The 18,101-nt window shown below is 49.6% G+C and overlaps 1 protein-coding gene across 1 annotated transcript in view; it reads right to left on the bottom strand.

The window, feature by feature from the left end:
• Positions 1-18,101, bottom strand: part of FBF1 (Fas binding factor 1) — a 615,519-nt gene that overhangs the window by 224,944 nt on the left and 372,474 nt on the right. Inside the window, exon 18 of the mRNA XM_086930722.1 lies at positions 9,357-9,406. Within this exon, the coding sequence (XP_086786848.1) occupies positions 9,357-9,406 (50 nt within the window). The remainder of the gene's footprint in view (positions 1-9,356; positions 9,407-18,101) is intronic.

Genomic DNA, 18,101 nt, shown 5'->3' with positions numbered 1-18,101 from the left:
GGAGTTGGGTGTATGAGCTGTTTGATGGGGATCCATTGGTGTGGACGGCCTCAGGTCCTGTGTTGTAGGATCAGGAGTTGTCCATACCGCGACAGGTACTTCAGCGTTTTTGAGGTATGGGGTGGGAGTTGGGGGCAGCGGAGGGGGGAGGTGTCTGTCTTGGGGGGGGGGGGGGGGGTTTGTTCGGGTTGAGTCGCACAATAGCTAGGGGGTCTTGATGGTTCTTGTGTACACACCTACATGGCCCCACATTTGGACAATTGCTATACTTGTTCCCCGGATGGCAACTACAGGGATTAGGACTCTAGGTCCCAGAGCATCCATTTGCGTCATTAGCTGGAATGTGCGTGGAGTTCTAGACAAGGTTAAGAGGGGGGCAGTCCTGCGGCAGGCAAAAAGGGAGGGAGCTTATATCCTGCTACTACAGGAAACTCACCTGTTTATCATGCGGGCTTTGTCAGGGGATCACGGGGGTGGCCATACTGGTACATCACAGATTGTCCTATACTCACTCGGCTCAATGGGTTGATCCACAGGGCCGATACATATTTGTCAGGGGTATGGTTGGAGAGGAATCCCTGCTACTGGGGAGTGTGTATGCCCCGCCTTCTCTGCAGTGGTCGTTGGTAGAGAAGTTATTTGCAGTATGGCCGGATATCCCTGAGGCACTAGCGGTGGTTGGAGGGGACTGGAATGATATTATGGATGGACTTATAGATCGATATCGGCCTGGGGGTGGTCGGGTAGCCGGAACATCCACCAAACTAGGAGACATGTTTAGGGGGCTTGACTGGGTGGACACATGGCGATACTTACATGCACATAGACGGGAATATACTTTCCTATCAGCGGTCCACAAAACCTTCTCTAGAAAAGATTACATATTTGTCCCTCGAGCTGTCATTGGCAGGGTGAAGTCTGCGGCCATATTGTCTCGTGGGCTCTCGGATCATTCCCCCGTTACCTTAGAACTTATCTTGGATAAAGGGCGGCAGCCATTTCGATGGCGCCTCTCCACATGGCACCTTCAACATGAGGGTTATAGGAAACACATGGGGGAGGCCATAGCACACTTCTTGGTGGAGAATGTTGGGTCGGTCATGGATGCTGGGTCGGTATGGGAGGCCCTGAAACCCACACTTAGAGGAGTGGACATCGCTTGGTGTGCAGCTGCCCGTAGGAAGCGCAGAGTGGACTTAGTAAGGGCCGCAGCTGACATAGATGCTCTGGAGCGACGCTGCAGTGTCGATGGAGAGAGTCAGGTGGTGGGGCAACTTCTCTTGGCACAGCAGTCCTATGCGTCCCTGCTATTGGATGAGGTGCGACAGGTGTGGCTGGCGACGCGCAGCAGGATATATCAATGGGGGAATAAATCAGGAACAATGCTGCATCGGCTATGCCAAAACACGTTCCAAGTACAGACCCTACCGGGGATCCTGGATGATGCTGGGGCCCCGATCACGGACAAAAAAGAGCTGGCCGAAAGTTTTGCAACATATTATGCTAACCAATATGCCCAGAAAGAGTGCCTCCCGGCGGACGCGGTTGACAAATTTATTGCAGACCTACCACCACGTGCGGTGTCAGATGAGGTGCGAGAGCGCCTCGAGCTTCTGTTGACGGAGGAAGAGTTGGGTTCGGCCCTGGGGGAACTTAATACTGGGAAGGCTCCAGGACCCAATGGGTTCCCGAGTGAATTTTTTTAGAAATACCACCTACAGCTGGGTGCGCACTATAGAGCGGCATTGGAAGAGGCCAGGGAACGAGGTAGCCTCCCCGCAGATTGAAGGCACGCTGAGGTGGTGGTATTCCACAAGCCGGGCAGGCCCCCAGATCATCATGCATCATACCGACCAATATCTCTCCTGAACGTGGAGGCTAAGATTTTGGCCAAGGCGCTGGCTAACCTTCTCCTACCCCACATTGTGGGGCTTGTCCACCCAGATCAGGCCGGGTTCATGCCCACAGGACGACTAGACACAATATTCGACGGGCCCATGTTGCAGTGGCGGCAGTTCGAGACACCATGGAGCAAGCAGCACTCCTTTTGGCTGACATGGACAGGGCCTTTGACTCCTTGAGTTGGGTTTACCTGTTCGCACTTTTGCCTCGGCTTAACCTAGGGCCCCAGTTCTTGTCGTATCTGCAACTCTTATACACAGACTTGACGGCCTCGGTTCGGGTGGCAGGGGCCATATCCTCTAAATTTCACATCGGGCGTGGTACTAGGCAGGGTTGTCCCCTCTCGCCGTACCTGTTCGCCCTTGCCATGGAACCGCTGGCGGCATGGGTGCGCATAGATGCGCAGCTGCGTGGCTTTGAATGGGAGCTCGGATCATCGGATAGAATTGCGCGGTACGTAGACGATGTCCTGTTTTTCCTCACAAATCTCAATAGGTCGGGCCGCGTCTGCGACAGATCATGCAGATATTTGGCGAAGCCTCTGGGCTATACATGAATCCTCACAAGTCGACCCTCTGGGTGCTGGGGGAGCGCTCTGGGGTGGGGATCTGGGCATCCACACTACAGGTGACGGTGGAGGGTATTAAGTATTTTGGAGTGTTTTTATCTGAGGTGTCTGCGGTCTCCTGGGAGGGAAATCTGGTGCCAGTTTGGGATCGGGTCCGGACAGAGATGAAGACGTGGTCTCGCATGCCCCTCACTATTTATGGTCGGTTGGCCATCTTTAAGATGGTGGCCCTTCCACGACTGCTATACCAACTACAGAACCACCCCTACCCGATTCCACCCCACTGGTTCCTACAGGTTGACTCGGCGCTGGGGCAATTCCTTTGGGCGGGTGGCGCGGTGCGGGTTGCGCTGCGCACTTGTTTTTTGTCGACGTACTGTGGTGGCTTGGCAACCTCCGATATCCTGTCGTACTACCAAGCCTCCCCTCTCCTGGTCCTGAACGAATGGTGGTATGGGGATAGGGGGAATCCGGCAGAGTTCTGCAAGGCCAAGGATAGAATAAAAAGAAGAACATTTGGTAGAGGGGCAGACAAAGGGTCAGCATACTGTTCTGTGTAGTGTTTCCAAAACTTTTTGCCAGTGGCAGGCGTGACTCCATGGATGGACACCTGGCTGTCAGAATAAGTTCACAGACTTCGGCAGGAAGGTGAAAAACTGTCAACTGTTGCCGCTCAACCTCCCGGCAAGGAGGCGGAGGGAGGACAGGTTCGGTTGGAGAACTCTCCCCTGCAGCTGCATCAGAAGATCCCCCCCCGCAGGGGCAGTCTGACCGGAGGATAAATGCTCATGTGCAGAAGCTCTGGATACCAGACTGTCTGCGACCAGTCCGGAACCACAAGGATGACTTGGGCCCATTCGCTCCTAATCTTCTTGTGCACTCTGGGCAGGAGTGGTATTGCCAGAAAGGCGTGCAAGAGACCTGTGCTCCACTTGTGACGAAAAGTGTAGTACAGTGAGATACACCTTGTAAACTCCAACGCGCAAAACTGCTGACCTTGTGCATTCTCTTTGGAGGCGAACAGATCTAAGCAAGACTCTCCCCACTGCTAAAAGACACCTTACTGGATAATTTCTCTGATCAGGGGGAAGTGCAGGGAAGTCACTGTTTGGTGGTAGAGGAGTTGCGGTTATTGTTGCTGCGACCTCTTCCCTTACCATTGTTGCCTCTGTAGCCTCCGCGGAAGGATCCTTTGGAGGACGTTTGAGTGGGGCTCTTATCGGAAGAGGAGGGATGTTCTGGGCCACTGGTGATGCCACTGGTGATCCGCAATGCACCGGTGGCGGAGTTCGTCTGCTCTGGCATTCAGAGAACCGGCCAGATGTTGAACCACCAGGGAAATGCCCTGTTGTTCCAGCCAAGTCAAGAGACGCAGGGCTTCTTGACAGAGGGTCCACAACCCTTGTCCGCCCTGCTATTTGCAGTACCACATGGCAGTAGTGTCTGTGAACACCTGAACTAGCCTCCCTTTGAGGGATGGTAAAAAGGCGGTCGGTGCCAACCGGATCGCCTGAAGCTCCAACTGCTTCTGCCGGAGACCAGCGTCCTCGGAGCTCCACCTCTCCCAGATGGCCGCCCCATCCCATAAAGGACGCATCCGTCACTACTGTAAAATCTGGGCGGGAACAGAATTTGTCATCTACCACCGCAGGTTGTTCTGGGTTCCCTCCGATATCTGAACTAGGTCTGTAATATTTCCCCAATGCTGTGCCCACTGGAACTTCTGTTCCCACTGCAGAACCTGTATGTGCCATCTGGCATGGTCAACTAGTAGGAAGCAGGAGGCCATGAGGCCCAACTGCCTCAGAGTTATTCTCACCGAAATTCAGGATAGAGGCTGAAACATCAGTACCATAGAATATCCTGGACTCGTTGCTCGGGGGGTATAAGTCTAAAACTGCACATTGTCCAGAACTGCTCCGATGAAAGGAAGAGTCTAAGAGAGAGTCAGGTGTGACTTCGGCATGTTGATAGTGAACCCCAGCGAACGCAGGAGGTTCGCCCTAGTATGAAGGTGGGAGACGACTGCTTGAGAAGAGCCCGCCTTTAACAACCAGTCATCGAGATAGGGGAAGACTCAGACCCCTGATCTCTGCAGATGGGCTGCAACCACCGCCGTCACCTTGGTGAACACTTGAGGGATACTGGTGAGACCAAAGGGGAGCACAGTAAACTGAAAGTGCTCATGGCTCACCGTAAACCACAAACCGCAACGATGGGCAGGCAGAACGGCAATGTGGAAACAGGTGTCCTGCAAGTTCAACACTACCATCCAGACTCCCAGGTCCAGGGCAGAAAAAGACCTGAGCAAGGATGAGCCTTTTGAACTTGTGCTTTTTGAGGAAGTAGTTCAGAGCCCTGAGGTCGAGGATAGGGTGAACACCTTCGTCCTTCTTGGGAACCTGAAAATAACGGGAATAGCAATCACAGACTATTTCTGGCAGGGGAACCCTCTCTATAGCTCCCTTGGCTAAGAGAGTCTTAACTTCTTCTCGGAGTAAGGCAAGGTAATCCTTCATCAGCCGATCGTAAATTAGAAGCATGGAGGGATAGTCTCAAAGGGGAGGGAGTAGCCCCTTCGGACTATTTGCAGCACCCACCTTTCCGAGGTGATATCTCATGGCATTTCCTGGCACCAATTGGATGGACTAGGAAGGTTTTGCGGTGCATGAAGGGTTCGTGGCTTGACCGGGCTTCAGGCCTCCTGACCTGCGAGGTCCGGGTGAACCGCATCCACGACCCCACAGAGGCTGTTGTACTTGCGGGGTGCTCTGGCTGGAATTGGGTTAGCGTGGTTGGAAGTCCCTTCCATACCCACAAAAGGGGCGAAAAGCAGACACAGGCCGGAATGAAGTAGAGAGGCCCAGGGCCACATCCTATGGCAAATTTCACTGCATTTCTCCCGTCTGTAACAGCTTGGGAGAGGAAAGCCCAGTCCTCCTCCGAGACTCTGGCCAGCACCTGCGCAACCATATCCCACAGTGAATGGGAGTAATGGCCGAAGAGGTGTTTACCGACAGCAGTGCTAGGCTGGTGGAAGAAAAGATCTTCTTACCGAAGCTGTCCAGCCTTTTGGATTCCCTGTCTGGAGGTGCAGAAGGGAACACGCAATGGAAAATGGAGGGTGGAGAAGAAAGTTGCGTTGGCCGGTGCAGGGCGGTAGCGGCGAGCAATGGTTCCATTTACAGGAGCCTCTGTGCCATGCTTGGACCAGGTGCTCAGAAGAACATCTGTCAAGTCCTAATTATAAGGCAGCAATGGGCCCGCACGAGCCTGAGATTGATCTATTAGTAAATAACAGCAGTGATCGCGTAGCGAACAATAAAGCTAGAACAGATAAAAAAGTCTAACCTACATACAGCGCATGCGCGAACCAGCGCGTAGTGAGCGAAGATTATTTGAACTTCGAGCGGAGCGGGACGACTCCGCGGGAGCAGAACGAGTTGATTTCACTTTACGAACAAGGTGAGGAATGGCGGGCATAACCACAGAGAGACAGCCGTTATTCTCGGAGCAGTAGGGGTAGAGCCCACAGCTAAATGTAACTAGCGCGCAACTAAGTAGTGAACCCCGAGTGTTAACAAACTTACTTAAAACTTGATACAGTTACTGATAACGGTTATACTTAATATACGGACGCCAACTTAAACCATAGGATTAGCTTGATTCCTTATTCACAGCACGTAAGAAATGTCAAATGTAATGGTACATGCACTGAGAAAATGTTTTGTTTATTTAAATTGTAGACGTTCCCTGACGAAGGTGTGGTCAAACACCGAAATGCATTGGAACATGGATTGTCTTGAATTTTGAAAAGAATGAAAAGTGAATAAAATAATTTTGGATTTTGATCTTAACAAGAATATGGAGTAAATATTCTATAGAACGATTGAAGATTGAATTGCTGAAGTAAAACTACGCTGGAGGTTCCAGCAAATATATACTGGTGCCTAGGGTGACACACTTATGAGGCAATAAGTGTGCAGCTAGAAGTTGTCTGACATACACTCCAGGAGGGGAGTGATACCCAAGAGCACAGTTGAAATTGGATTTAACATTTAGGCGGTGCACAACCCGATACACAGAAGCTTCCTCCTCCATAGCCAGGGTAGGGGGAGAGAGCATGCCAGAATCTGGAGAAGTGTCAAGGCGGCTGGCATCACACAGGTCCTCATACCAGTCCAGGTTTTGATTAGGTTGCAGGATTTCTATGGGATTGTGCTTCCCCTCCCAATCCTCATCATTCATGCTTAGCCCTTCCAAATAAAGCAGGTTTAACGGCATGGATCCTTACGACTACGTCAGCGCCGGTCTCGGCATCAGTGGTCCCTCGAACGGCTCTGTGTCATCTGGAATGACGATCAGGGAGGCGACGGCACCAAGGGCCTCAACATCGGACGCAGAGCCGGGGAAGGTCACAGAGGTACGACCGGAGCCTGTCCGGTTCGAAGAGAAGGCCGTGGCACCAGAGCCGAAGCCCGAGGCGCTGAACTCATGGGATCTTCTTCAGCTGAGCCTGCGGGCCTGAAGGTGCGCCAGCCGGTTCAAGCCGCCCAAATATGGCACACATGCAGTCATAATTTTTTTTAAATTGAGTGGGGTCGCTCTCGGACAGAGAAAGGGAGTGAAACACAGAGCCGAACCAGGCACCCGCTCTGTGGAGCAAGGCCTCGTACGCCAAGGCTTCTCGATCTAGTTGTGCGATGTACGGGGTGAAGTCGAAGCACGCTTCAACTTCTTATGCTTTTCATGGTGCTTCTTACTTGACTGTGACGATTTCGAGGTAGAAGACTTTGACCTCTCCGTGAGCAGTGCTCGGACCTTTCCCTCGACCAAGTCTGGGAGCAAGATCGACAAGGTGACTGCCAGGGCGTATTTGGCTTTAGGGACTGCTCCCTCAAAGCCTTCGGCACAATGGCCCAGCAATTGGAGCACGACTTTGTGTCATGGCCAGGCTCCAGGCACCAGAGACACACCTAATAGGGGTCCGTGACCAACATGGAGCGGTGACAGGCACTGCACGGCTTCAACCCAGAGATCTTCTCACTGGACATGACCTACACACCAAATGGATTTAACAAAAAGTCTGCCAAAAACTGACAGGGGGTAAGCTCCCTTTAACGGATCTGCGCTAGCTGGTGCAGAAAGAAAAGATCTAACATCAGCGTCGACGACGAACCCAACGCATGCAACGTCACGCGGAGTTGATCGATGCCACCTATCGGTGCCAAGGGGTACTGCTATCAAAATCTTCTGGATCCAGCCTGACACCAGGAGGTTCAAAGGTAAGGAATCTGTGACGAGATGTCTCTATCAGATACTCATGATACTCCTGGACAAAATTTACTGGGTGGAAAATCGACACAAGTATATCATATGAAAATGTGGGTTTGCTAAATCATCCTGTTTTTCTCCACAGGGGTTGGTTATGTAATCCTCTCTTTCACACCCTGGAAAGCCTCCTGCCTTTAACAAGAACGGTTTTAAGTGTGGTACATGGGTGGGAAATATTGTGAATTCCCAAAACCTTGTGGGTATTCAGTGACCGTTACTGAGACAGCAGCACCTACAACTGTCCCTTTCCCATCTCCAAGCTTAAATTTCCAAGAGAGGACATTTATTGCCTTTGGACATGTTTTCCACTGTTGTAAGTGTATTTTGCTGTTTGAAAATTTACCCTCATACAGATTCTCAAACCCGCATGAGCAATTTTGAGGCGTAATTGGGCTTTTTTGCCCCTAAAATATGCGCCCTTGTTCAAAAAACATTTGTGAACCAGAATCGTTAGTTTTAAGATTGTTCTTTGTTTCTTCCAAGTCTCCTCTAAGTTTCTTGGTTAGTGTTATGCAGGGTATGATTAGCACTCAGCAGTCCCTCCTGGTTTCATGGTCTCCAGATTTCACTTCCACCCCTTTGGAACTTTTCTCTAGTGATGTTAGTATGGAAACTCTGGTCTATTTAGATCGCTTACTTGCCCTTTTTGTGTGGTCATCTTCTACTGTATTTATAACTTGGGTTATACTTTAGCTCATGGAATCCAGTCCAGGTTTTCGCTCAAAATGCTGCATTGGCTCTTGCGTTCACTACCCACAGGATTCATTGTTTTGATTAATTATTTTCTTTGTCTGTGTATCACTGTTTGACTATCAGATACCAATGTGACATGGGTGCTCTGCTATAATGGAAATTTTCAGGGGAAGCACTGCAAATCTACCATATCCTTTCTACCCTTTATGAAACACAGTGGCATAATGCAAAATTATGGCCCTCCCTGAAGAATGTGATGAGGGGCCTCCGAGTCTCACAAATATTTATTGGTCTTGGACTGAATGATGGCCCCAGGTCGCGCCCTGGTAATGCTGAGGTATTTGAAGCTAGATTGCTGCTTTCATTGATGTAAGCCTAGCTACTCCACTGTGGTCTCTGAGCCCTACCCATTTTTTGAAATAACTTTGGTTCCAGTCCCACAAGGTAAGACAGCCGTAGTCTCCCTGTGCTCCCTTATGGTTTCCTGACTTAGGAAATTTCCACAATCAGATCATCAAAGGCAGAAAATGGAGATACCACAAGACAATACATATCTCAGAGTAGGCTGCAACTTATAAGCGCAGGAAAAATCCAGTCACCAGACCTTTCCAAGCCTTTCGTCTTGTGGAGAACTTCTTTGCTCTTATAGCAAATATGTATGTGCCAAATAACAAAAGAGTAAGTAAGTGCTCAAAACCTGAATAGCTGTATTTTAGAACAAAAAAACAAAGGCGAGAACAAGGCTCAAGTTATGGCAACAGAAAACCTGGGGCTGAGAATACCACCTATCCTGCCCGCACCCACAAACTGTTCTATAAAGAAGCACTTCACAAGACTTCATCAGTCACAAATCACCTACCTGGCTGTTCTCGTGTGGTCTTGAAGTTGAGGTGTGCCATTGGGAGGAAGCTGTGAACACACAAAATATGATGTATCAGGGTTGGCTTGGTGTTTGCCGTGCATAGATTGGGGCAGGACATGTCTTAGTACTAGTAACTTTCAGAATGTGGGTTACTGAGCCCTAGTAGGGGTGTTCAATTCAACTCAGTGGACGGAGAAGGTATCACTTTATTTTGCTCCCCATGGTAGTACACAGTGCTTTGGCAGAGCCACACAATCCCTTATCAAAAGGTGCCAGGTTACGTTTGGCCTCATTTAAAGGTCAGCCTGTAGCTAAGATTGCAACCCTGATATGCGAATCATAAAAATCCCATTCCTGCCTTCAAGTTGGGGTACACCAGCCTGCATTAAAGGAGGTGCTGTCCATGAAGATGTGGGCATGGTGACCTTTGTAGTCATTTTGTCCATATCTAGACCACCCTCCTCAAACTGCAATATATCAGCAGGCTGCAACAGATATTAATAGTGGAAATACATGACCTGTAATAAACTCTCCTTTGCGGTGATGTGCAAGACAGAATTGTCTACATGTCATAAAACACTGATAGTTTGTCATCGAATTTATATTAACTAAAAAACATAAAAGTTCAATATTGTAGGGAAAATTGTGTTTTTGTAATGAAAATTTTGGGATAAATTAGGGCATTTGCCCCACATAAATACTAACATTTAATAGCAACAAATATATATTCCCGGAAACACACAGGCTTAAAATTATTGGAATTCTTGCTGCGCTTTACATACTTACTGCTGGTTTTTCTTTCTTTCATCCTTTTATTTCATGACTGGTGGAAGTATTTTGTGAATTATATGGATAGTTTCTAATGACATTATGGCTATTGCTGTTTGAGTCCCGAATGATTTGTAGTGGTAACTCTGCTTTCTCCAGCATTGGAACTTTCATATATTCACATGATTGAATTAGACCATGTTGTCAGACTGTGAATCCACAGGAACAATATTAAAGCAGCAGTGTGATGTTTGCACCCAATAACATTGAAATTTCATGGACTCTCTGCAACGTATCCATTCATTATAAATGATCCAAACTACAATCAATCAGAGACAAGTACCCACAACTTCCAACGGTCAAATATTCTAGCTCGCTACATGGGGAATAATTCAAGCATGAGAATCTATGGAAGATGCCAGTGCTGTAGAACTAAAGCTATTGGAAAGTACTTTTTTTCTATATGACTGTTCAAGGTCTGTCCAATTATGCCTTCTACAGCTCGAATTATTGAGTTCTGTGTAACTTTAAATTTTTCCAAACTGTCTCTACCAAGTAGATTATCAGTCATAATGTTTGACTGGCCATCTACCTGAAAGGCACAGGACAGAAAAATGGAAGGAACTGAAATGTAGAAGTCAAAGAAGAGGATATACACATTTTAAAAACAAATTGATACCGTATATTTTTAACTGCCTGTAATACCAATTGCTTCTTAGGCAACTTTTAGAGAAACTGTGCTGAAAAGAGCACAATAGTCAGACAGAGACTCAAGTTTGTTTTGAGGAGGGTAAACCCCAAACACCCCTGATCAAGGCCAGGTTGCTTGGCGCTCATTGAATATGTTGGTCTTATCCATGAGTGTCCTTTCAGGAACTACAGCTTTTTAGCAAATTCAGGTACAATGTATGCTCAGAAATACACTATTTGTATGTTTGTTTCAGGAAGGAAAAATATCTCCATGCCCTGTGATCACCTCTGGAAAAATAAGGCTTGCTCGCTTCTGGAAGGTATAATATCTCGATGCCCTTCGGAACACCTCTGGAGAAATACGGCTTGCTCGCTTCCTGTGTCCAGTTCGACTGGGTATTTACACACCACATTTCCAACCACAACTTTTCACAGCTACCCTTTTTTTCATCCCATTTAGAAAGTTCATCAGTTGAGCCTGAACATGGTGCCCCTCATTTTTTTTTTTAAATATATCTTTTATTTAGTTCACAGGAGGAAAGAAAATATTGTTTTTACATCATACATTAACACACCTCTCAAGGATGCGCGCAATTATCACGGGGCGGATCACATAGTAAAGTGTTACATCACAGTCTGCATTATTACAGGATCATATCACATATTGTCCAACTGTAATGAAGTTTTGAAGGGGATAAGGTAATGAACTTGGAGGCGTGAAGTGTGTGTCATGGTGGGAGCGTGTCGAGGTAGTAGGGGCTCTGAGGTATCATCATATTTTGCCTATAACTGTTCATCTATGCCTGAGAGGGTGGGGCATCACTCCGCAGGAGGTGCGAGGCGTGGACAGGTTGAGGAGGGTACAGTCATATTAGTTAGGAGGAGATGCTGCCATCGGACCCAAGAACAGCTTGAGCTGGGGGTTCGCTGTCTATCCTGTCGGGGGCGTCGGGCCGTGGTCTAAAGTGTCTGTTCCACTCGCTGTGTCGCGGCCCTGCCTAGGGGAGGCATCATTCGAGGGGGTTTCCTGTGTCTGGCATGCTCTATGGAAGGAGTTTAGCATTTCGTCCCATAGAGTCGCGATTGGGAACTTTCTCAGTCCAGCTGTTTCCTCGTTGTGAAGAGTGATGCTCTCCGCTTTCGCCCAGTTGTCTAGGGAGGTGCGCCAATGTTCCTCTAAGGGCGGTTCCGCTCGTTTCCAATGTTTGGTTATGAGCCTCTTGGCCATAAGTAGGCCTAGGTCCCAAAACCGGGAAGGGACTTTATTATGTTTGGTCCTTTTGTAGAGACCCAACAGGCATGCCTCCCATGTGAGCGGAATTGGCATGGCTGTGCTCCGCTTGAGTAACGGCAACACCATCTGCCAGTATGTTTGGATCCGTGGACATTGCCATAGCATGTGCAGCAGGTCCGCTCCCTCTAGTGCGCACCTCGGGCAAGTTGCTGCAGCGCCCGGGAAGTATTGATTAATTTTGTCTGGTGAGAGGTATGCTCTGTGTAATATGTAAAACTGGATCAGTTTAAAGCGTGCGTTGCGTGGGATGAATTTGGGGGCCGCTGTTATTATCGCCCATTCCTTGTCTGTCCAGTCTTTCCCCCTGTCAACCGCCCATTTGTCCCGTAATGGCTGTAAGGTATGTTGCGTGTGTGTTAGCAGCGCTTGAGTTAACCAGTGAACCACGTGTGAGCCGTTTCCCATTACGTGTATGCATTGTATAAGCTGGTGTGTGGGAGGCTCCTCTGCGATCTTACCCCATTGCTGTGTGTATGCCATGATTATGGAAGCGTGCTGCAAGAACTGTCGCACTGGCAATCCCGTGTCGTTTGAGAGTGTCGCAAAAGATATCAGGGCGCCATCGGTGTATAGGTCCGCCATGGTGTCCACTCCCGCGCGAGTCCAGTGCTCCAACGCCGCCTCCGTAACCGCGGTCGCGGCCCTGGGGGTGCCCAGGAGCAGGAGCGCCGGGGCATATGGCTTGGTTGTTTTAGTGAGCCGTAGGCTCCTGGCATAGCATTGTGTGGCCACCGCCACATGTAGTTGCGCCTGTTTCCTCGTTTTCGTCAATTGGTGGAATAGTGTGTGGACCTGTAGGGGGGATAGTATGTCTGTGTCCGTGGCTGTGTCCGCCATGTTCCTGCCAGATAGCCAGGCCGTTACCCATTGTAGTTGGGCGGCTAGGTAATAGAGCTCCAGGTTCGGTACTGCGAGGCCGCCATTTTCGACGGATATATACATTTTCCGCAGGGCCACTCTGGGTCGGCCAGTGTTCCAGATCAGGCCTCTGATCAGGATTTCCAGTTCCTTGAACGTGCGGGCCGGTACGTACACTGGGATATTAGCAAAGTAATATAGGAGTCTGGGCAGTACAATCATTTTCGTCAGCGTCACCCTGCTGGGCACGTTGAGCGGGAGGGTCTTCCAAAAGGCGATCTGAGACCTTACGGACGTGATGGCTCGCGTCAAATTGCCCTCCAGAATGTCTGGGGGTGTCCTATATATATATATATTCCCAGATATTTGAACGTGGTGCGGTGCCACGGCAGTCTCACGCCATTAATTCTGATTTCGGGATCTGGGGCGTCAGGAGCGAACGAGTACGCCCCCGATTTGGCCCAGTTGACCTTTAGGCCCGACATAACCTCAAAGGATCGGAAAATGTCCGACAGTTCCGGTGGTAGGCAGGAGAGGTCTCTGATGTACAGGAGCAGGTCATCTGCGTATAGTGAGACCACATGTGTGCCATCCGCCAGCGGAATGCCCCAGTGCGTGCCTCTGCTGCGTAGTATTTCAGCAAGGGGCTCTATTGCTAACGAGAAGAGCAGCGGGGATAGCGGGCAGCCCTGCCTGGTGCCTCGTTGGACTTTAATGGCATTGGAAAGCAGCTTGCCCGTGCGGACCCGCACCTCGGGGCTCTTGTATAGAAACCCGACCAGCTCAACGTAGTCATCCCCCAGGTCGAATTTACGCAACACTTCCAGTAAATAGGGCCATTCGACCGAATCAAACGCTTTTTCAAGGTCTAATACCAAACAACCCGATTTAGGCCATTCCTGCATTGCATATGTCTGTACCCGGAAGAGCCTCCTTATATTTTGGGAGGTGCACCTGGCGGGCACAAAGCCGTTTTGGTCGTTATGCACTAGGGCGGGCACTACGGTAGCCAGCCGTCGGGCTAGGGTCGACGCCAGGATCTTATAGTCCGTGTTCAGAAGTGCCAAAGGCCTGTATGAGCCCAGGAGCGTGCCATCTCTACCAGGTTTAAGGAGAGACACCAATGTCGCCTCGTTCATGGACCTGGGCAAGGATGAGTCTTCTAGCGCTACTGAATATATCCGGAGGAGCTCTGGAATCAGGATATCGGAGCATGCTTTATAATATTCGGCCGGTAGCCCATCCGGGCCCGGGGCCTTGCCATTTGAGAGGGCAAAGATGGCTTCACGTAGCTCATCCGCTGTTACCGGCGATCCCAGGTCGTCCTGCTGGTTATCAGTCAGGGTGGGCAGTGTGATCTCATCTAGGTAGGCGGCAATTTCCGCTTGCGGAGACCGCAGTCTCGATCTATATAGTGCACCGTAGTGTGCCACAAAGGCTTCATGAATTTTCACCTGAGTGTACACTACTGGGCCATCAGCAGAGTGTATCGCCGTCATGGGTGTAGACCTATCCTCGCGTTGAATTAGCCAGGCCAACAATTTGCCGGGCTTATCCCCTGTGTGGTGCGTGCGGGCCGAGTGGGCCATGTAGTTGATGTGTTTCAATCTATCTATCATTTTGGCATGTTCCGCTCGCGCCTCTAGTATTCCGGCGTGTGTGCCCTCAGTCGCTTCCTTCTCCGCCTGCATTAGGTCTGTCTCCAAGCGCCTCAGATCTTTTTCTATCTGTCGCCGGGAATGCGCCTGTGTGCCCAGGCATTGCCCCCTGATGACCACCTTGAACGCGTCCCATTCGAGCTGTGGGGTCGACGCTGTGCCCGTGTTGTCTTCAAAGTATTGTGCTGTTTGTGTGGATAAGGAATTCCTAAATGGGCCGTCCAACAGCAGGTCAGGCTGTAGCCGCCAGGTAGGTACCGGGGGCCGCGGCCGTTCCCATGCCAGGTCCATGAGGTGTGGGTTGTGGTCTGAGTGCGTGCGGCCCATGTAGTAGGTGTCTGTGACAGAGGGTAGGGTCTCTCTGGAAACATGTATCTGTCTAGGCGGACGTGCAGAGCATGTGCCCCCGAGTAGTATGAGTAAACTCTGGTGTGGGGGTTGCGACTGCGCCACGCGTCCTGCAAGTCCCATTGTGCGGACCAGGCCCGAAGAGTGTTCGTGGCGTTCTGTGCCTGCGGGAAGAACATCACTGACATATTCTCGATCCGCACCTCTTGAAGTTTGCGCGTTTCGAGCAGGATGGAGTCCCTGTCCCTGTAGTTTAGTATGCGGAGCAACATGGGCCTTGGGTTGGAGCCCGTTGTCAAGGGTCTTGTGGGAACTCGGTGTGCACGTTCTACCACGAAGTGCGGCGAGAGTGATCCCTCTGGCTGGAAGTCCTTCAACCACCGCTCCATGTGTTCCTCCGGGTTCCTCCCTTCCCATTTCTCCGGAACTCCAACCAGTCGCACGTTGTTCCTTCGTGCCCTGCCTTCTGCATCCTCAGCTCTATCTTCGAGAAATTCCACCCTGTTCAGTAGGTCTTGTATTTGTTTATTTGATTGGCCGACCTGTGGTTGGAGTACCTTCACTTCGTCTTCCAGTGGTGTGGTGCGGTCCGCCAGTTTTTTGTGGTCTGCTCTCAGGTGCGTGAGGTCTATGGGCACACTGTCGATTTTGGTGACCAGGGAGGTGCGGGTAGTTGGATGGATTCTTTCAGTCGTTCCATGGTGGCCAGCATGGTGTCCAGCTTGGCCGTCGTCTGATCCGGATCAGCACCCTTAACATGGTGCCCCTCATGGATCACTTGGCACCTCTGACACAAAACCCTTCCTCCACCACCGCCCTCTTTTGATGACTTCATGTGATACGCAGTTTGTGTCACCACATCAGTTGCCAATCCCATATCTTCTTGTATTTGTCTTTGTTCCCTAGCCCAATTTAAGATGGCCACCAAGTAAAAAGCATCAAAGTTGCACAGTGTAACGAGGTAATAGCACCACAGATGTCACTTCATCTTGCCTGATATTTGTGTCAAAGGCAATATACAATTGGCTGCTACACATTGTTTGAAACAATTGGAACGGTTGAAAATTTCACCGCTAAACAGCATGAGATGTATCTATATAGAAATTGCAAATGCGATCACAAAGACAATGACTGCAGCATTAATTTGAGATGAAAGTCTTCCGATGTCTTCAATCCTGGATCCGTCTTCTCCTGCTCGTCGCCATCATTAAATAATCACAAAGACGGTCTATATGTCTGTTCCCTGGTAAAGTTTAGGCAGGAGCAGACACAGACAAGTCCAGTCCAAACAAACCACAAGCACCAACTGTTATACACATAATATTCCCCCAACATTCTACTATAATGATGAACAATTTGTAAATGATTTGAAGAGTGATTTTCCTGGTGTGTTCTTTGACAAATTGAGGACATTTGTAGGATTTAAGCATACAATAATGCAAATGCTACTTACCAGTATGCATCTGTTCTTGGCATGTAGGGCTGCTGACATTCATATCTGTGCATAGATCGCCGCCTAGTGTTGGGTCCGGATTATTGCACATTGTTGTCCTGGAAGAGTCTTCGAAGTATCACGAGATAGGTGGCTCCTCCCCTGGACTACAGTGCGCATGGGCATCGACTCCATCCCCAGATTGTTTTTAGCCATTGTGGCCGAGATGGAGTGAACTTTGTGAATGATGACCATGCTATGAAATGATATGTAAACACTGCAGCTGCTACAGGCGCCGGGGAGGAGGGTGGGCGATATGAATGTCAGCAGCCCTGCATGCCAAGAACAGATGCATACTGGTAAGTAGAATTTGCAGTTCGAGGCATGTGGGCTGCTGAATTCATATCTGTGCATAGAATACATAGCAGTCCCTCCATTAGCGGCGGCCGCCCGTGCCAGCTGCAGCAGTTTGGAAAAGAGTCTTGAGAACAGCCTGCCCTACAGCTGCCTGCTGTTTGGAATGCACGTCTACACAGTAATGTTTAGTAAAAGTATGTGTGGTAGACCATGTGGCCGCTCTACATATGTCCTCTAAGGGAATGTTTCCAAGGAAGGCCATAGAGGCCCCCAACTTTCTGGTGGAGTGGGCTCTTGGTGGAATTGTAAGAGTGCGTTTAGCTTTCACATAACAGATCTGAATACATTTCACGATCCACCTAGCAATACCTGCCTTGGAAATAGCGTTACCTTTGTGGTGTGACGCAAAGGCAACGAAAAGCTGCTTAGTTTTTCTAAAATCCTTGGTCCTATCAATGTAATACATTAGGGCCCTTTTAACGTCAAGGGTGTGGAGCATCCGCTCCGCCAGTGACTCAGGATTTTGAAAAAACACTGGCAACTCAATAGTTTGGTTCATGTGGAACTGAGACACAACCTTGGGTAGAAATTTAGGGTTAGTGCGGAGCACTACCCTGTTAGCATGAACCTGGAAGAATGGCTCTTGGATTGTGAGGGCCTGCGGCTCACTAACCCTCCGTAGCGATGTAATTGCTACTAAGAAAGCCACTTTCCAAGTCAAGAACTGAAGTTCGCAAGAATGTAGTGGCTCAAAGGGAGGACCCATCAGCCTTGTAAGAACCACATTGAGGTTCCATTCTGGAGCTTGTGGGGTCCGTGGTGGAATGACCCTTTTGAGTCCTTCCAGAAAAGCTTTGATAGCAGGCACTTTGAAAAGTGAAAGGTGCTGTCTATTCTGGAGGTATGCGGCCATCGCAGACCGGTGAATGCGGATGGAAGTATATGCCAAATTACACTGGTACAGGTGGAACAGGTAACAGATGATGTTCTGAATGGAAGCATCTAGTGGATTAATGTTGTGGTTTGCGCAATAAATGACAAACCGCTTCCATTTGGCCGCATAACATGCTTTAGTAGTGGGCTTTCTTGCCTCCCGAATGATGTCCATGCAATTGGGAGGAAGGTTAAGGTAGCCAAACTCTAGGACCTCAGGAGCCAGATCGCCAGGTTGAGCTGCCGCGGATCCGGGTGCTAAATGTCGCCATGGCTCTGCGTCAGAAGGCTGGGTGTGAGATGAAGCCTTTGATGCGGTACCACGGACAGTTCCAGAAACGTGGTGTACCATGGTTGGCGAGCCCACGTTGGAGCAACCAGGATGAGAGTCAACGAGTGTTGCC

Source organism: Lissotriton vulgaris, chromosome 7 (genome assembly GCF_964263255.1).
Source record: "Lissotriton vulgaris chromosome 7, aLisVul1.2, whole genome shotgun sequence".
In the NCBI taxonomy this organism is placed as follows: Eukaryota; Metazoa; Chordata; class Amphibia; order Caudata; family Salamandridae; genus Lissotriton; species Lissotriton vulgaris.
This window is presented reverse-complemented; position numbering and strand designations above follow the sequence as displayed.